Source organism: Alexandromys fortis, unplaced genomic scaffold (genome assembly GCF_014885135.2).
Source record: "Alexandromys fortis isolate MF-2015 unplaced genomic scaffold, M_Fortis_MF-2015_v1.1 scaffold_148, whole genome shotgun sequence".
Taxonomy (NCBI): Eukaryota; Metazoa; Chordata; class Mammalia; order Rodentia; family Cricetidae; genus Alexandromys; species Alexandromys fortis.
The window spans coordinates 164892-185912 of record NW_026068019.1 but is presented as its reverse complement, the minus strand read 5'-3'; the positions used below and the strand labels follow the sequence as shown (position 1 = coordinate 185912).

The window sequence follows — 21021 nt, the reverse complement described above, 5'->3', positions numbered from 1 at the left end:
TTCTCATTTAGCTTCTCTAGGATCACGAATTATATTGTTTTGTTTTCAAACTTCCCAAAACTCAAATTCTAAAGTCATTCTGACTTCATGTTACCTTTCAGGCTTCTCAGAGGAACCCAAAATTTTCTAATGAAAATGATTTTTGTTCCCTTTCCTTATATAATGGGGGGAGAGAGAGAGAGAGAGAGAGAGAGAGAGAGAGAGAGAGAGAGAGACTCTACTAATTAGACTTATTTGCTTGGGAAGAATTATCAAGTAAAAGTGAAACTACTTAGAGGTCAACGTGTTATATTAAACTGAGCAGCTTAAACTGCTGACAAAAGGCAAGAGCTGCTTGACTCTCTTTATGATGTGACACTTCTGTTACAGACGGACAGACAACTGACAGATAAGTATCAGTGACTTGTCCAGAAGCCGTAGCAAATTCTTAGAAATCTGGTAGGCCCTGGTCCAATTTATCAGTTACGGTTCAAACAGTCTGCAACGTCAGGGGAATAACTCCTTTTCTACAGCAATACCATCATAATGAACTCCTGAACAATCTGCAGCTTTCTTCTTTTCTCCAATGCCTTTCTGAAAGGGTTATAAGCACTAAGAAACTGCCAGAGGGTTTATCGGGGAGCCTGTAAACTAGGGGTTTCTGGTAACTTAAAGATCACACTACTGGCTGGGTGAGAGCCTCCAGCGCCCTGTGTAAGTGACCAGGAGGCAGCAGGCCTGGGCTCAGCAGGGCAAGGCTCACAGAACTGGCAGGTAACTATGACCTTGTTTGAAATATTTCTGGCATGTCAACATTTTGTTGCCCAGATTTAAAGTGCCCCTTTTCTCTTAAGGGCTGCAACTTAGCAGCAGTTTAGAAAAATGAGCCTTTACAAGTGAAAGGAGGCAGCATTTTTTGTCTCTGAAATCACCCCCGTGTGAATCCAGAATTCACGAGCTCTGCTGTGCAATTGTCATTTCAGGACGCTAAGCTCGGGAGAACCTGTTTTCCTTCTAACTGGTCGTGGTGGGTGAGGCTTTGTCTTGATGCCTTGGCCTAGAATGAATTTTAGGTCTGCTCTGAGGCTCCACATTACCACATGGCCTGAAGAAACCTGGCGGACTCTGCAGCGCCAGTGAAGCCTGCTGGACATCGGCAGAGCTCTGGCTGGAATGTCCTCTTTGAGAGGGAGCAGAGTTGGTTTCTCTGGCGCGCTCCTGTGAATACCCAGGCCAAGTTTAAATAGACTAAACTTACAAGCAAAGTTAGCTTCACTGTGATTGTCTCTGGTAAGAAATGTGGGTGGTAGGAAAAAATAAATTATACTTCCATAGAGAACTACGCTGCACCCGTTGTCAGCAGCCTCTCACCCTGCCCATTCTCTCCGAGGCTCCAGCCATCTGTACGCCTGATTGGATCCTATGTTTCTCTAGTTTTCCCCCAATACCTGGCCAGCACTTTCCAAAATGACATTTTCAACTTTCAGAATGTGCCTTTCCCCTGATTTCTCTAAGCTGAAGCCAAAATCTCCATGTAAACCTCAGGGAGACAGCCACCAGCCAAACATGAACAAATCACATGCCTGCTGCGACACAGGTTACTCAAAAGTCTGCCGGAACCATCAGGTGGTATCGCCAAACATCCAGACTGGAAGCCCGGGCAGCCCATCCACTGAGAGCACCTGTCCTCACCTCATCTAGACATTCGGGCACGAATCCAGGAGCCCAACTGACTGGAAGTAGTTTATTGCATGTCTTTCAAACACCTTGAACTGTCCCTTAAACACCTAGACAGCTAATGTCACAAACTGGGCACACCAGTGGTTCTCAACCTGTGGGTCATGGCCTCTTTAGGGTCGAACAACCCTTCGATGGTGGTCACCTAAGGCTGTCAGAAAACATAGCTATTTCTATTAAGATTCACGATGGTAGCAAAATTACAGTTATGAATTAATAATGAAAATAACTATGGTTGGGGGTCACCACAACATGAGGAACTCAGCACCAGGAAGGGTAAGAAGCTCTGGGGTAGAGGCTTAAGAGTCTTGATACGTCCTGAAAGGAGATGTTCTCATGTTAATCGTGTGCTAAGTGACCATGACAGGTCCTGGTGTGAAAAGCACTACCACACAATATCATGGTAAGTTTCCACCAGGTCTCAGAACCACCCCTGAGCTGCTGCCAAAGACAAAAGCCCAGACATTAGAACCTGGCTTCCTAGAAAAGACAACGACAAACACTGCACTTGAACTTCACTGCAAGGAGTCTTATGTATGACAAGAACCTTTAGACTCCTCAGTCAGAATTGCATGAGGCACCACACGGCCTTGGACAACTCACCAGCTTACTTAGGAAGAGGCATCTTCACTCGGGCGTCTTGCTACGCATTTATCTTAATCACCCGGGAAAACTGAAGCCCTATTGCACAGTGTCTGGAAAAATGCAAACTGGACCGGAAAGGGGAAGCCTGGACCTGACTGTAGCCCACTTGACCTTTTCGGCTGGTTCAAGCTGAATAAGCTAATGCCTGACTTCACTGCACTCCTGGATGCCGCTTAATCCCTCCTGACAGGGACACTCACAATCTCTCCTACAAGACAAGAGTCACCAGGTGGGCCTGCTGAGGTGCCACAGCGCATCCTGCAGATGCAGAGAAAGGAGGAGAAGAAGGCAGGCCTGGGAGAATGCCTCAGGGCTATCACACCATCAACAGAGAAGAATCTGGAAGAACAGGTTAGCAAACAACCTGGAGAAACGCCTCGCGTCATTTCTCAATCACAAACTTAGGTGTGTTTCTTGCAATAGCAGTTAAGGGATTTGTTTTTGGTTCAGTTCATTTGCTCATCCCCTAGCCACTTTCATAGGTATTGGCCATTTCTAATGGAGAGACACTCCTAAATACATATGAGGACACAACTGAGGAGTCTCTTCTGCACGCCCTGTAAGAATTCTCATTCTTTGCTGAGAGAATTAGACATCCCCAGGGATGAGCTCCCTAGCTGGTTATCCAATACCAAGTCATCAGTCCTGAAATCATATGCATGCAAGCAGGACTCAGCAGGTGTGTGTGTGTGTGTGTGTATGTGTGTGTGTGTGTGTGTGTGTGTGGCAACAACATTTATAGGAAAAGAGGGCATAAATTTGAGAGGGATGGGGGAACTTGGAGGGATTAGAGAAAGAAAAGGGAAAGGTAAAATGGTATAATTACATTTTAATTTTAGATATTTTTAAAAAGTGAATGCCTAGTCTAGCACTGATGGTACTAGGGGGGAATGATGAAATGTCTCTTTAGAGGAATTGATGAAATATGTTAACAAGCAAATACCTGCATTAAAAGATAACACACATGTTGATAAGAACAGATCTCAAAATGTGTATTAGTGACTCAATTAAGTTATAGAATTATACAGACATTTACATAAAACTGTCAATATACAAAATTATATTACCTGCTGCTGCAGGTCTTCACATAGGTAACAAAGTATAATAGATGATCTGATTATTCACACTAAATATAAGTATAAATAATCAGATAATTTATTTTATCTTGTTACCTATATTACAGTGGTTAACTCTGGGAACAAGAGAAACACTCTCAGAGGAGAAATAGAGAAGACTTGAACTGAATCTATGTGAAATTTTTTTTTAGCTAAATCAAACAATAATATCTTAGTTAGGGTTTCTATTGCTATGAAGAGATATTATGACCATAGCAACTCTTATAAAAGAAAAACATTTAATTGGGGGGCTTACATATTCACAGGTTTCGTTCATTATCATCATGGTGTGATATGGTAATGTGCAGGCAGATATGGTGCTGGAGAAGTAGCCAAGTGTCCTACAACTTGACTTGCAGGCAACAGGAAATGAACTGTTACTGGGCATGGCTTGAGCATCTATGAGACCTCACAGCCCACCCCCACAGTGACACATTTCCTACTCCAACAAGGCCACATATGCTAACAGTATCCCTCCCTTTAGGGTCCATTTTCTTTCAAGCCATCAGAAATAACTATGTCAGCCGGGCGGTGGCGGCGCGTGTCTTTAATCCCAGCACTCAGGAGGCAGAGGCAGGTGGATCTTTGTGAGTTCGAGGCCAGCCTGGTCTACAAGAGCTAGTTCCAGGACAGGAACCAAAAAGCTACGGAGAAACCCTGTCTCGAAAATCAAAAAAAAAAAGAAAAAACTATGTCATAAATTCATCATGCCAACTGTGGCTTAGTATTGATAGAAATGTGTGTAAGCCAAGTGGATTATTTTCTCCAGAAAAAATATTCCTACATAAAAGGGGAAATATAATGAGAAAAACACCCCCATTTCAAAAGCACATAAAAATAACAGGCATACCAATAAATATAAGAGTCTCATTTAGAGAAAAATTTAAAAGTACAGGACTTGAGCAGAAAAGAAACATCATACTCCTGGATTGTAAGAGAAACAATTTAAAGCTGTCAGTTCTCTACAGAGCAGTTAAGTAATTTCAGTTCTAATCAAACCTTCGCTAGGATTTACTGAAGAGGGACAGAGATACTCATGTTCTTGTTCTGTGTCACAGCTGCTCCAAAACTGATGGAGACAAGCCCTCGGGATCCTGTTACAATGTAGACTCTAACCTGGTAATTCTCTGCTGAGCCCGAGACTGCCTTTCTAATGAGCTCCAAGATACCATGCTAACAGCCTAAGAGACAGACTGTAGCAAAGATCTGGAAAGCAAATACAGGAGAAATAAGCAAGAAGTGTGGAGAGAAGAACACCAGCCCTGGAGGTAGGGAAAGCCTGCAACAATGCTTCAGTAACTGAAAACAATCAAATGGGGTTGACGAGATGACTCAGTAAGAAAGAATACTGCTTGCTCTTCCAGAGGACCTGGATTCAATTCCCAGCACCCACATGACAGCTCACAATTGTCTGTACCTCCAAGGGGATCCAATGCCCTCTTCTGGCTTCCGAGGGCACTAGGCACAAACATGGCGCATAGATACACACGCAGACAAAACGTATACACATATAAATTTGTTTTAATTTTTAAGACACTCAAATGATAAGGAAGTAGTCAGCTCATTTAAATAATAATAGCAATGGGTTATACTTATTAATGTTTGACTAGCAACTAGGATGGGATTATTACTCTTCTTTTTTATTTTTAGGTTTTGTTTTGGTTTTTTGGTTGTTTTTTGTTGTTGTTGTTTTGTTTTGTTTTGTTTGAGACAGGGTCTCACTATGTAGTTCTGCCTGTCCTGGAGCTAATTCTATAGACCAGGCTGGCATTGAACTCAGAGAGACTGACCTGCCTCTGTCTCCCAAGTGCTGGGATTAAAGGTGTGCGCCACCATGCCCAACATTCTGCACACTACTCTTTAAGGCAACACTGGTAATGCTTAGTAAAGAAACTCCTGGGATGGGAGTCTAGAAATTCTGAGCACCCGACACTGATAAGGAGACAAGAAACGTGCAATCAAAGGAAGCAGAGAGTAAGACAGTGTTCTCGCTGTCCCCAGATCCTTGAAGGCTCTATCTTATTTAGCACTGTGAGTCCCACATACCAAACAAGTCCCAGAGTCCAGGGAGACACAGTTTGAGTCCACAGGCAAAAAACCTATAACTGAAGCTTCTTAACAATGGAATATTATCCCATTAGATTCTTGGTGTGGTGTTCTGAATGAGCTGTCTCCCCTGAGTCTCAGGCATTTGAATACCTGTTCCCTAGCCGGTAGCTGTTTAGGACGGATTAGAGGTGGCCTTACTGGGGGAAATGTGTCACTGCGGATGGGCTTTGCGGTTTGAAAAGACTCCCACCATTTCACGTTAGTGCTCTCTGCTTCCTGTCTGTGGGTTGAAGTGTGAGCTCTCAGCTGTTCCTGCTGGCATGTCTGGTGCTTGCTGCCCCGCTCCCCATGGTGATGGTGGACTCTTACTCCTCTGAAACCGTTAGCCCAAAATAAACCCTTCCTTCCCTAAATTGTCTTAGCCATGGTTTTCTATCACAGTAATAGCAGAATAACTAATACACCCACAAGTGAGGCTCTGCAAGAGACTGACTGGCTATGTCAGAGGTCTCACCCATGAAATGTCTCTATGGGAATGCCTACACAGATGCCAAGTGTCTGTCACCCTAAGAGAAGCAATGTTTACTTCCAGTTAGGCAGAGGGGCCAATACTCATTATCATCTCCCTATGGATATAATCAGCCAAAATTGAGCAGCTAACATCAAATGACTCCCTTACCCTTTATTAGGTAAGCCAAATAAGTAAATAATATGCCTGTTATTCCATGCTAAGCCTGACAGTCTAGTTAAGGAAATACGGTAACTAATTCAAGATGAAGTAAGTATGGTGAGCAAACACGATGTGCTTTTTGCTCAAGGCTTCCCCCCATAACTAATTTGCTAGAGCTGAAATAAATGCAGCCAACATGAGTATGTTTCAGGTAAGTCCTTGGAGGGCTATGACCAGAATCTAGACACAGAAAGAACACACTTGGAAATGAGGAAGTACTAGAATAGATATCAGGGTTTCTTAAGGCAAATTCTTAGTGTAGTAACTTTAATCTACTAAGATTTTAATATCCCAAAGGTAAATTATCCCTCTAGAAACAAACTGAAATGCTGAAAACCCAACTACAGTGGAGATGTACCAGTTCTATATTGTTACAATTCCATATTCTCTATTGTTGTTTCCATAAAATTACTTTATCCATTTATCAACTATCTTATAAAATATATTCTTGGAGGGAATAAATCAAAAGTACAAAAACTAGACCCCTTCCAAGTTTACGTGTTACAGAGAAGACTTAAATGGATCAGCTTCAATAGAAGCTGATTTCATTCCGGCCTCCATGAAGATCTCACACTAGCCCTGCATAAGCACATGATGCTTTTGCATGTCAGTCTGTTTAACCAAAATTAATACACCAGTAGCAGAATGGTACATGTTTGAGCACCATTGCATTCTAAAAATAAAATCCTCCAAATCCATAAAAGTGTTTAAAATCAGCGTTTCTACATAATAAAAACGCTGACAGCAGAAATAAAGCATTGAGCTTAGGGGCAGAAATTGTGATAAGCAACTGTGGTTTTGAAAAAGGAAAAGCCTGAAATCTTATAAAAATCACAGCAAATGGTTTCAAAATAGTATGAGTGCAGAAAGAACCTGAGACAGGAGTCTGGCTATCAGTTCATGACAACAGACAGACCCATGACATACCACAGTCCGAAGGCATTGGTACAATAGACAGACCGTGACATACCACAGTCTGAAGGCATTGGTACAATAGGCAGACCGTGACATACCACAGTCCGAAGGCATTGGTACGACAGACCGTGACATACCACAGTCCGAAGGCATTGGTACAATAGACAGACCCAGGACATACCACAGTCTGAAGGCATTGGTGCTGCGGAAATGGAAAAGATAACCGGCGTGTCCGAGCCTGCGAACAAAAACGGGTATCTTCCGATCAGCGAACTTCCTTCCAAAGGAAAATCCGGGAGGTCCTCTATGGTCATCTTCTAGAAAACCACCTACAATGGGATAGGAAAACTCAGAATGCATTTCACTGACACACAACTTAGGATGACTGCCTTCGGTCACCAAAACCCCTGAGAGTTTCATACAGTTAACCGGACATCGTCAATGGCTGAGCAAACAGTTATTTAAGAACTATGCGCCGCTTCCCACAGCCTTGCACCATCAGCAGCCCATGTACTGTTGCAATACAAAGCTCGTGAGAGAGAAACTCTAATAGACTTATTTTTTTAAAATTAACTTACCACTAAGAGAGAACCTGTTTACAAGGCTGAGCTAACCCAAATGGGCAGCATTAAGCCAGGTCCCCAGTAAAGCAACCTTGGATCTCATAATGTGACATGGTCTGCCACTGGAGCCATGTCCCATGCGCATCCTCGGGGAAGGCTTTAGTTCAGCAGATGGCCATTACTTTCTAATATCTCAGAAAACATCCCTGAAAGTTATTTCATTTTTACCAATGGAAGCAATGGCTGAGTCTGTCCCACTTGGCAATGTGGGGGTCTGTCTACTCCATCGAGACAGGAGGAGGGCTGTGACTCCTCATAGCCCTTCTCCCAGAAAACATCAGTATGAAGATGGAATTATCTCTAAACTACACCTGTGTTATACACGCCTACATCTCAGGAATACCACAGAAAGCAGAGAAATGCTACGTGAAATTTAACTGTACAACTAAAACTTAGGGTTTTTTTTTTCTTTCTGTTCTGAAATATTTTGAATTCCTTATGTTTATTTTTAGATATAAACAAGACCAAATGACTTTAGATTATATTTAACACAAAGAATATAACTAAGCAAAAAAATTAACTAACAGCTTATTCTAGTAGGAGATATACCACATATATGATTCTGTGTATGCTTTTAACATTGGGGTAGCATACATCTGCTAGGTAGATTTATGTCACCTTAAAAGGCCGGAGTCATTTGAGAAGGGCTCTCAGTTGAGAAAATGCCCCCACCAGACTGGCCTGTGGGCAAACCTATGGTGCATGTTCTTGATGAATGATGGGGGAGGGCCCAGCTCACTGTGGGCAGAGCTATCCCTGGGCTAGTGGTCCTGGGTACCAAAGGAATGCCGGTTGAGCAAGCCATGAGGAGGAAGCCAGTAAACAGCAGTCCTTGAGGCATCTGTGTCAGCTCCTGCCTCCAGCCAGGTTCCTGCCCTGGCTTCCCTGGACAATGGACTTACAAAACTGTAAGATGAAATAAACTTTTCCTCCCCAGGTTGTTTTTGGTCATGACGTTTCATCACTGCTATAGAAGCCCTAAGACAGCATCTTAAACTAACAGCCCGCTCAGCTCCAAGGAAACAGTCGCTTGGAACTAACAGGTTTCCTCCCCACTTACTTCAGACCTTTTCTCTCCCTGAGCAGAACTAGTAGGAACAGTGTGCTCTCTTCTGGCTTAGAGAGTATACACTTATGTGCACAGGAATGTTACAGATTAAATAAACTAGCCTCATTCTTATTACAGTTAAGGAATCTCAAACTTTTTGTAGGGGGAACTGGTGTAGAAAGTATCTGCCACCCAGTTCATGGACTCTTTCGACATTAGCCTTGCTGCATACATAGGAACAACACAAAAGAAGGTTTCAGTGTTAAACAGCAGTAGTGATCTCCATCAGTCATTCCAAACACTAAGGAACGCCACTAACACAGCCCCTTCCTTCTCATCACACACGCCCCATCTACAAGTTTCTACTTGCAGGCCCCTGCTTGCTTGGTAACAAGTCTGGGTAAATATTCCCCACAGTAGGTAGGAAGCGTCCTTTTGGAACCAAAAAATCTAACTTAGTAAACATCCATAACGGTCACCACACACAAGGCCCCGTTTTGGACGTTTCAGAGATTACACAAAAGGGTGGCTGGGAGCCATGCGTGGCAGATAGCTTACAATCCATTCTAAAATGAAGCATCATCGATGAGCACAGTTGATGACACAGAAGGGGACGTGCTCCCATCGGTGAGTACCAGAAACTGCTCTGGGAATGTCAAAGGATCAGACCATACCCTGAGCTGAGCCTGGGAAGACACTGAAAAGGACCACATGCTGTAGGGTACACACAGCTGGGAGAGCCGGAGGATGTAAAGCCAACTCCAGTTTGGGTTTGGAGTGGGGTTTTCTTTAGTGGGGAAGTATCTACAATAGTTCTTAACTGGTTAAAAAAAAACACTCAACTCCATAAGCACTGGGGAACTGGCATACCAAGAGAGACTGGCACACTTAAAGCCGTGTTTTAGGAAGAGTCATCCGACTGTAATCACACTTTGGGGATGCAGACACGTTTCCTATACTCTTAATGTGTCAGCAAAGTGATGAAAAAATGTCTTGTTGTGATCCCAAAAGTACCTTTCGTTTCTTGCAGATTGTGAAGACCCTTAAAGAATAACCTACATCTGGGGAGACAGCTCCGAAGGTAAAGCGTCTGGTGCCCAGGTGTAAGGTCTGGAGTCAGGATCCTCAAGACTCACATTAGAGCAGGGTGGGCGAAGTGACCCACCTGCAATAACAACACTCAAGGAATGGAGACGGGGACCGCAGGGCAGGCTTGTTTCCTAGACTAGACAAACCAAAATCTCAGGGTTAAGCTACAGGGAAGGCAGGTGACATCAACCTCTGGTCAGAAGCATGCACACATACGTGCACACACATAACCAAAAAAAAAAACCCTACATTTTACACAACTGTCGGCTACCACAAGAACAAAACTAGCATTTTGTACACACATAATAAACATTAAAATTCCAGATCCAAGGTGGAAAGGTAATTTACACAAGACATGGAATCCATTTAATTGTTTTACTTGACACTTCAGTGATGTGGGATTCCCCTATGTATGCTGTGAATATGTTTTATTACTACTGGTTAATAAAAGAAGTTGCTTCAGCCTATAGCAGGAAAGAATATAGCCAAACAAGAAGACATATATAGAGAGAGAGTAGGCAGAGTCAGAGAGAAGCCATGTAGGACGCTGGACAGAACCTTACCATGGAAACTTACCAGTAGGCCACAACCACGTGGTGATACACATATTAATTTTAAAAAATGGGTTAACTTAAGATGTAAGAGCTAGCTAGAAATACACTTATGGTATTGGCCAAACAGTATTGCAATTAATACAGTTTCTGTGCGGTTATTTCAGGTCTGGGCGGCCAGGAACGAATGAGCAGCCTCCATCAACACTTCAAGACCAGGGAAGTCACAGTGTTACCTAACCCGCATGAGGAACATTCTTTGTATTTCTGCACCTTAATGACAAAAAATTCTTTGCCTTCTTGGAAAAAAAAAACCCACCCTATCTTTTATTTCACCACAAACTACACAGCACACAAGTTTCACATATTCCCGAATCCTTCCCTAGAAACACTTTCTAGATCTGAAAGGCCATAGTACCTGGAACCTTGATCAAGCATAGAGGCCTACTGATCTGAGTTGAGTAGGTATTGTTTGCAAAATCTCCTTCGGCTAGCTGGTAAGGGCTGGTTTGAGAACATGATCCCTGATTAACTGGGCACACCCATGTCTTAGAGTTTTAATAACTGGAACCACGTCCTCCAAACTTTCAGGCCCATGGAAATTTCATCTTACTCCACTAACTCAAACCACTTCTGAGTAAAAGCATATTGTCACAGGGCTCCAACAGTTCACGGTTTTCCAAGCAGCCTGATCTTGTCTTTGCACATCAGTAATGAGAAGTGTCAAGCAGCGTCTTCAGAGAGGTTGGGCCATCGGGCCTCCAAAAGGAACCAACCATGCCATGAAATTCTTTCAGAATGGTTTATGTCTGTGATGCTGGGGATTGAACCTGTGGCCTCACAGATGCTAGGCAAATGCTCTACCACTGAGCTACACCTCAGCCTGTTCCCCAGTGCTTGAGATGCGGCTAACGGACAGTATAACTGGAGCCTCTCGCCTAACGAGGAGACCCAAGCTGTGTCCACGTTAGACTCAGCCAGTTTCCCATCACAGTCAGCCGTGGGTGCTTATTTTCAAGAAATCCCAAAACAAGACTAACTATGTACATTTTATAAGCACAACCCCAAGGGTCCTTTTATTTGCTACTTACAAAACATCTGCTCACCCACCACACACATATTGCAAGTATGTGAGCCTTTATTCTTACGAGATCTGGGAACAAACCATGTAAAAGCACAGCTCCAGTGACCCTTTCATTTGCCACAGGCAAAACACTGGAAAAGCAGTCCCAAGCCCTAGACAGCACATCAGACACCTGCCCTGAAGTTCCGTCATCGCAGGTATGAATGTCACACACCCAATAACACTGTTTCTCATGAAGTCCTAAGCTGTGCATTCCAAAGATAAGGAAAGGAGTTCTGTCCTGTAGATTCCAGCCCGGGGCTCGGATGCTACAAGGAAGAACAATTCCTGCAGAGTAAGGGCTGTAACTGAGGAGAGCTGGGCACTATGTGGACATAGATATAAGACAGCTCGCATAGGATTTCTGGGACCTAATAACTAAGGGCTCGGATGGCCAACATGGCAGCTACAACCTACATGGGGCTTTTAAAATTAAAATTTCCATTGGTCTAGCTCAAACTTTCTTAAACTGCAGGCTTGGGTTTGGGGATGGATTCAGGCAACTAAGTTTAGCTGTCACCACACACACACACACACACACACACACACACACACACACGGTGATCTAAAATAGTTCAGGTTTTTAAATGTATGATCATCTAAAACAAATACAAAATCAAATACATAATGTATCCGAGGTGTTTGAGACAGTGCTTATAGTATTACCATGTGACCTCACTCCAGCCTTGGTTCTGAAGACACCGTGTGTGCACTTAGCACTGCACACGTGGACATGCCATGCAAGGACACCTGACACTGCCTGAAACAGCTCCACCCAGACGCAAGCCCAGGTGTCCGTCATGGGCTGCAGTGCTTTTCACAGAGTTCTGCTCTTACCCAAATACAGTGGCTTAATTACGGAAAACAAAGGCTTTTAATAAGTGCCCATTGTCCTTCCTCAGCACGGAAGCATCAAATTAGCATATTTTAGAATTAGATTTTGTTAGAATGTTGATTTTGTTAATTACTGTTTGTATTCTAAATTTAAAAAAAAATCACTAGCTGGGCATGGTAGCACATGTGTTTAGACTTGGGTCTCTATTAGCTCCAAGGTAGCCTGATCTACATAGAGAATTCCAGGACATCAAGAGCTACCTAGTGAGACCCTGTCTCAAAGTATTAAGATTATTTAAAAAACATTGATACTAAAGAGATGACGCGGCAGTTATGAGCCCTGGCTATTCTGGTACCCAGGCTGGGTCCCACCACCTACATGACAGCACCAGTTCCTATAACTCCAGTTCCAGGGGGCCCAACACCCTCTTCCGGCCTCCACAGGCACCAGGCACCAACATACATGAAAGCAGAATACTCATGCATGTAAAATAAAAATAAATCTTCTTTTTAAAAAATCATAAATTAATTCTGGTTTTGGATTAGGGCAGAATTTCCAGCCACTTCTGAAAGGGTCTTAAATATACATATGTTTATTATGTACACTTATGATATTTATATTGATACAAAACAGCTTTGTCAGCACTACAGATGAATTCTGCAAAACGTTGAGGATGTTCTGTATCCTGTAGCATCAAATGTTCATCCAACTTAAGTGTAAAAATAAACAATTATCTCTTTATCATGCAAATCTGTTTCCATCTTTAATAAATAGTAAAATCATACGTATACCAAAGAGTGGTTCTAAAATATATTATTTATTGTCAACAACTGTTTTATTTGTATGCCTGTTTTATATACCTGGGGTTGATTAATATGCCCTGTTTTAAAGGATCAGTTTGCATGTGGCTGATGCAACCACAACCAGAAGGACATTTCAGCCATGGGCACCCTCCTACCCAGCACAGAAGGAAAACAGTTCGGCTCTTCAGAACACAAACAGCTTACCGATGCCTGGAATGAGAAATGAAGGCTGAAGTGCCAAGCAAGGCTCTAGCACTATAATTATAAATAATTAAGAGAACAGTGAGGCTAAAAGCAACCAGAGGCCTTAAAGGGTTTTAACAGAGTGAAAGAAAGAGTGAAGCTGATTGTCAACACAAGCTCACAAGTATATATTCCAAACTCGGATTGTTATAAGCAAAATGGCAACAATATAATCATCGCTTTTTTTTTAAAGGCCTTGCTATTGGGGTTGTATCTGGGAAACCAGATCTGGATTTAAATCTAACGAACAGTGCACCGTGTACTAAATCTACTAAATGTACAAAAGAGATACAAACACCTCCGCTGTGTGTCAGGATCTTTGAGTGCAAGCAGTCCCTAGTCCCTAACAAATGAAAGCATTGCCAAAAGCCGCATCTTATTTAAGTTAAACTTAAACCTGGATGATTTTGCATCGTCAGAATGTAGAAAGCTGGAATCCTGCCGTTTCCAAGTCTCCTCCGCTTTCCTTCCAGACACTGTGTGCTACACCACCTGCTCTCCTGCCACGGAGTCAACTTAAACTAGGCAGGAGACTCATGACTGACAAACGTCAAAGCAAGAGTCAACTGCAGCTCAAGTATCAGATGGCTCAGGAACACACTTCAGAAGAAAGGGCACTCTTAACGCTATGCTGGTGTTACAATATACCAAACAGTGTAGCCCGGAACCCGCGCCAAGTTACAAACCCTCCAAAATAGCATTTTGATACATGAGTAAACATTGTCACAGAACAGGCTCGGAATCCTATGGGCCTACCCAGTGTTTGGATGAGTGAACCACGTCCTGTCTATAGTTGTGAACCGGTTCGTTTAATTCCTGCGATTCTGCAGGGGACAGGTCTCTGCTCACACCCTTCTGCAACTTCCCAAATGCAAATCAGAATGAAGGAATCTCCCAGCAGCGATGTGAGGTAGAGGCAATTTAGTTTTGAACACGCGTGCCCAAGGATTTCTTAAAGATCTAATTCAGAAGGGGAGGCGAGGGGGAACCTGAAGAGACCGGCGCGCGTGGAGAAACCCACCAGGGTGCGCAGCCCCGCGCGTGGGAAATACTCCAGGCGTCCACGGAGTGCGAGCCCCAGCAGAGCACGCATCTCAGCCGAAGAGAAACCGATTCGAGCACCCACCTCCCCACCCTGGGAACAGGGAGGCCTCTGGACGCCCCGATGCGGCCCTCACCGCCAACCGCCCCGCGGCCCGGCCTCCCGGGCCCCGCCGCCCCCCAGTGTCCCGCCACCTGCCAGCTCCGGATCCCCGCGGAGCGCCGGCTGCGGACGCGGGGCACAGAGGCGAGGCGCAGGGGCGCGCTCCCGCCCTCCGGCGGGGGTCCCGTGGCCTCTGTGGAGCCTCCCGCCGGGCCGCAGCAACCCGTCGTCTTCCACGCCGCGCGCGCCGGAACCGGGCCCCACGCGCGGCTCGGCGCGCGCGCAGTGCAGCCGCCCGGGCTGCGCGCAGGCCTCGGCCCTCGGCCCCGCGCACGCGCCTGTGGTCGCTCGGCTCCTGCCTGCACCCCTGAGCCCCTCAACAGGCAGAAGGTCTGCGGCCGCTGCACCTGCTGTCTCCACGCTCACGGGTGTCTGGAGGGCTTTCCCGGGAGTCCTTGGCTTGCTCCACTCACGTGGGGATCTGTCCAGCGCGGCAGAATCGGGTTCTAAAGAAACCTTGACTGACCTAGGCGGTGATCTGGGGCTGCCGCAGGCGTCCCCTCCTCTGGAAAACTTTTAGTTAGTTGGCCCAATTTGGCCTCCCTCGCTCCCTCGCATCCTGGGCTGGAAGACACCACCCCCTCATCCCACCCCATCTGGTAACCAGAGACCACATCTTCTCCGTTTTAGATAATGTGGCCAGGCATCGCCTAGGGTGGACCCCCTCAGTCAACTGTTTCCAGGTCCTGCTGTGAAAACTCTTCTCAGTAGTGCCCCCCCCACACACACCTGTTCAGAAATTACAAAGGAAGTATGTCAGCCAAGGGAAGAAGTGAATAGTCACAGCGAGCACTTATACTTCCACTTTCTCCTCCCTCCTCACCTCCCTTCTATTCCCATCTCATCATCTTCCCATAATGAAAAAGAAGTGAAACTGACTGCTGACAGATGTGGGCACTGACATTCTATGTCCTTGCCATGCTATAGGATGGCGTTGGCCTCTAATAGGGAGATCTAATGTGATGGCGACATTTGTAACCTTGAGCTAAGAGGGTCAACCCACAGCCATGCACTGGTGATGGAGCTCGCACAGGCTATGAAACTGTTAACGCTTCTTCTCTATCATGCCTAACATGTTGAGAGAATGTGCAAATGGATGCCCATCGGTGCCACTGCAAGATCAGAGCTGAGTGCACAGCACACATCCCAGCGCCTTCTTCAGTTACAACTCTTGGCTCAAGGGATGAGAAAAACAAACACAAATCAAATACTTTCTAGTTGCTTGAATCCTTATAACAGTCTCCCACCAAGTGGCTCTGGTTGGGCACTTCTAGGAAGAAGGGACTCTCTCCCTCTTAAGTGACTAGCCTTTTGAAAACCATTCTTCCATGGGAGCTAAAAATCCAAGGTTGTTTCTGCCCTGGAACTCATAGATCATACAACTCCAACTCAAGGTATAACGAGCATTCTCTGTCTCTCAGACTATGCGCCTATGGCGTAGTTGCAAGCCCACTCAACTCACCGGTGTGTTGAAGGACTCTTTAGGGTGCATCCTGGCTTGTCTTGAGTCCTCTTTAATGTGATGCTCGGGAATGAGCCGGTGTAATGAGTGCTGGGAGGAGAGAGCCTGCCACCTCCTTCTGCCCCTTGAGCTTCTACTAACACAGCCCAAGATATCAAAACAGTTGTGTGAGGCAGTTACACCACAATGGAGAATGGGGTGGGGCACGGGGCCAACTAAAACTCAGGGTGCTTATGCAGTATTCAATTCCACCCCCATCCCACGCCCCTGGGTGCCTGCCAGCTTCTCTTTCCCTGCAGACTCTGAGCCTTCATGCACTCTCTGAGAGTAATGTAAGACAGATGCTTCCTCCACACCAGGACTCCAGCTCCCTTTCCCTGTTTTTATCACACCCAATTCTTGCCTAACCCACCCACCTTCTCAGCTGGTGAGAAGAGAAAGCAATTTGCCTGAAGTTGGCTCTAGTGCCTTTCAATGAGTCCTGTTGCCACAGAAACACATGAATATCTGTTGTAACAGGAGCGACTGACTGGTGACATTTCCAAGCTGCACAGGTTGCTTTTATTGCTTTTTTGTTTTTTTTACAATTATCCACCAAGATGGCCACTATTAGTAGGTGATAGGTGTGGCTAGGTGAGTGGTTCTAAAGTATAACAAAGATCTGTTAGAACCAGACAGACCAGTGTCTCTTTCATCTACACCCAACATACACACTACACAGACTAATTCCCAAGACACCAAGTCACAAGGTAGAATCTTCCACTCCTTAGTTGCCTTGGTCCCCAAAACTGAAACTACTCCCTACCCCACCCTGAGGAACACAAGCCCTTATTGGAGTCCCATGGCCTGGAATACACACACACACACACACACACACACACACACACACACACACTGCACAAACTTTGCGGCTAGTTTGTCCAATGACATGGGACAATAAGAGGCCAGAATTGGGAGCTGGAACTAGCCATGGGAACAGCCAGGCACTGGGATATGATCCATTACAGGTGCTGAGATCGAATTACGTCTGAAGGCACGAGGTTCCTGAATAATGTCACAATGAATCAGAGTGCCAGGAGTGGAAGGCATCCACCAGTGGTCAGTACCACAGAGAGAAGGAAAGGTGTGGCCAACTGTCCGCTCTGCAGAACTCTGCCTATAAGATCTTATCTTTGTCTCACCAACAAAGTGGGACAGAAGATTCACACCAAGTCTGAGCTGAAAGTCTCTCAAGTCACCATTCGGCATCACCTACCTAGAATGTCCTGGTAGGCATAAGGGCTCAGAGATGTCTGAAGAGATGAGCAGGGATCACTCAGAATTCAGACACTGGGAAGCTCTGTCATCGGCTGCTGAACCCTACACCATAAGGAAGGAATTAGAGGAAGTAAGCAAAAGAAGGCAGAGTCACTGTTCTTCCTCTGGGCACTGGGCTGGATAAAATTCATAGAAAAGGGAGAGAGACTCACTTTCCCAAAGTGAGCACATCCCTTAGGACCACACGAGACAGTCTTCTGGATGCCTTAGGACCACACGAGACAGTCTTCTGGATGCCTTAGGACCACATGAGACAGTCTTCTGGATGCCTTAGGACCACACAAGACAGTCTTCTGGATGCCTTAAAACCACACGAAAGAGTCTTCTGGCAGAGCAGGTAGACAGGAAGTCCACCAACAGCAATGGTTATAGCACTGAGCCAAACTCATAAATTATGTCCTCCTCTCTACTGAATGCACAGGTGCCTTGACTCTCCACATGCAACACCCAGAAGAAATCAGCAAATTGTTAGAAGCAATTAGTTCAGCAATGCTGCCAAATCCAATATCAATTTATAAAATCCAGTTCTCAAAATAGAAACAAAGAAAACAATATAAAGAATCAATGAGGCAAAAAGTTGGTTCTTCAAGAAAATCAACAAAATAGACAAATCTTTAGCCAAACTAACCAAAAGGTAGAGAGAGAATATTCAAATTAACAAAATCAGAAATGAAAAGGGGGACATAACAACAGATGTGGAGGCAATACGGAGAATCATCAGGTCATATTTTGAAAACGTGTATTCCACAAAATTGGAAAAGTTAAAGGAAATGGACAACTTTTGGATAAATATCACTTACCAAAATTAAATCAAGGCCAGATAAGCAAATTAAACAGACCTATAACTGCTGAAGAAATAAAAACAGTCATCAAAAGTCTCCCAACTAAAAAAAGCCCAGGACCAGATGGTTTCAGCTCAGAATTCTACAAGATTTTCAAAGAAGAATTAATTCCAATACTCTTCAAATTGCTCCACACAATAGAAACAGGAAGAACATTACCAAACTCTTTTTATGAGGCTACAATTACTATGATACCCAAACCACATAAAGACATTATTAAGAAAGAGAATTACAGAACAATCTCACTCATGAACATTGATGCAAAAATACTAAATAAAATACTGGCATATCAAATCCAAGACCATATCAGAACCATCATCCACCATGATCAAGTTGGCTTCATCCCAGAGATGCAGGGATGGTTCAACATATGAAAATCTGTCAACATAATACACCATATAAACAAACTGAAAAATAAAAACCACGTGATCATCTCATTAGATGTCGAAAAAGCTTTCAACAAAACACAACATCCCTTCATGATAAAGGACTTGGAGAGAGCAGGGACACAAGGAACATACCTAAGCATAATTAAGGCAATACACAGCAAGCCAACAACCAACATCAAACTAAATGGAGAGAAACTCCCAGCAATTCCAATGAAATCAGGAACAAAACAAGGTTGTCCACTCTCTCCATATCTATTTAATATAGTTCTTGAGGTCCCAGCTAGAGCAATAAGACAACAAAAGGAGATCAAGGGGATATAAATCAGAAAAGAAGAAGTCAAACTCTATTTGCTGATGATATGATAGTTTACACAAACAACCCCAAAAATTCTACCAAGGAACTTCCGCAACTCATAAATACTTTCAATAAAGTAGCAGGATACAAGATTAACTAAAAAAAATCAGTATCCCTCCTGTACACTGATGATAAATGGGCTGAGAAAGAAATCAGAGAAACATCGCCCTTCACAAAATACTTTGGCAAAGGCTATTAAGAGAAAAGGGAGTTATTTTAGTTCATATTTCAAAGATACAGCCCATCACCAAAGGAAGTCAAGGCAGCAGGCCTTGAAGCAGCTGATCACGTGACATCCACAGTCAGGAAGCAGAGAGAGACAAATGCTGGTGCTCAGCTCCCTTTCTCTCTTTAAGGATTCACTGCCTGGAGAATCGCTCTGCCCACAGTTAGCTGGGTCCTCCCACATCAATCATCATAATCAAGATAATCTCCTTTAGGCATGCCCAGAGGCCTAGCCAAGCAGTTCTAGGTGCTGTCAGGTTGACCATTGACATGGTATGCTGCTAGTTTGATGTCAACTTGGCACAGGCTCATGTCACCAAAGAGGAGGGAATCTCCATTGAGAAAATGCCTCCATAAGATTGGCTGTGAGCAAGACTATAGGGCATTTTCTTAATTAATGATCAATGGGGGAGGGCCCAGTCCATGGTGGGTGGGGCATCCCTGGGCTGGTGGTCCTGGGTTCTATAAGAAAGCAGGCTGAGCAAACCACGGGAAGCAAGGCAGTAAGCAGAACCCCTCCGTGGCCTCTGCCTCAGCTCCTGTTCCTGCCCTCACTGCTTTTGGTGATGAACTGTTCTATTGAAGTGGGAGTGAAATCAGCCCTTTCCTCCCTAAGCTGCTCTTGGTCATGGTGTTTCATCACAGCAATAATCACCCCAATTAAGACACACATACTGTCCAGACTATCAGTCAGAAAGGAAAGTCCAGAATGATGGACAAGCAGAGATGGGCAAGAAATAAAAACAATTACCAAATTTCCAGGGAAATGGATGGATTTAGAATGTGCAATATTAAGTAATGTTACCCACTCTCGGGGGAGGGGGGGAACCTGCATGTTCTCTATGATGTATTATTAGGCTAGAATCCATGAGGCCGTGGCCTACCAGCAAAGTTTTGGCAGGCTCAGGCAGGGATGTCCTTCTCCTTCGACGGCTACATGGCTTCTCCCTGACTCCACCTTCTTTCCTCTTCTATCTGCTTGGAATTCTTACCTTACTCTGTTCTGCTAAGCCACTGTCGGAAACAGATTTATTCATTAACCGGTAAAAGCAACACATATACAGAAGGACTTCCCACACCAAGGGAAGACAGATGGGCAATAACGATAAAATAGCAACAATTACTGTTGAGTGAGTCATCCTCTCTTCTTTTGTCTGAACTCTTCTATACTCATACTGTTTTGTTTTCATTTTGTTTCAAAGGAGCTCCAGGAGGGCAAGAATTCGATTGGACCGCTGTCACTGCCATATCATAAGTCCCCCAAATAGTCTCTGGCATAGAACAAATTCAGGAACTATGGGCTGATGGGAGGAAGCAGTCTTCAATCCCAGCCAAGACAGACTGTTCCATCCGAGAGCTCCAGAAGCCACAGTGCTTGCCTCCCTTCCTTGATAGTGCAAGGGCTTTGTGTGTCACCAAGTGTCCTTTTATTGGCTGTTTACAAAGCAGTGCAGCTTCACCCTGGGGCATGATAAACGTCAGTGGCTTCAATAACATTGTGATTAGGAGCTGAGAGACGATCAGACCCTCCTGGAGCTGCACTGAGTTTGCACCCGTCAACAGCCGCCCAGTGAGTCACCTAACCAAAGAACGCCATTGACAGACCAATTAGCTGGTTCTGAGTCACAAAAAAAGTCTCCTTTGTGACAAAAAGAGCACTGATAATGAGAGTGACTCTGGCATATATGAGGCTGCAAGGATCAGTGGGGGAGAAAGCCATGGGAACTGCTTTTGTCGATTCA

The 21021-nt window shown here is 44.5% G+C and overlaps 1 protein-coding gene across 2 annotated transcripts in view; it reads right to left on the bottom strand.

Moving 5' to 3' along the window:
• Clip4 (CAP-Gly domain containing linker protein family member 4) overlaps positions 1 to 16187 on the bottom strand; it is a 67358-nt gene extending 51171 nt beyond the window's left edge. The window contains exons 1-2 of one of the 2 annotated variants that reach the window (XM_050163008.1): positions 16152 to 16187; positions 7352 to 7499 (exon numbers count right to left, since the gene is read on the bottom strand). In XM_050163008.1, the coding sequence (XP_050018965.1) occupies positions 7352 to 7484 (133 nt within the window). In that variant the 5' untranslated portion in view covers positions 7485 to 7499; positions 16152 to 16187. Of the gene's footprint in view, positions 1 to 7351; positions 7500 to 14721; positions 14894 to 16151 lie in introns of those variants that run through there. The other variant, XM_050163007.1, reaches the window with a different exon arrangement.
• Between the last annotated feature and the right edge of the window lie 4834 nt (positions 16188 to 21021).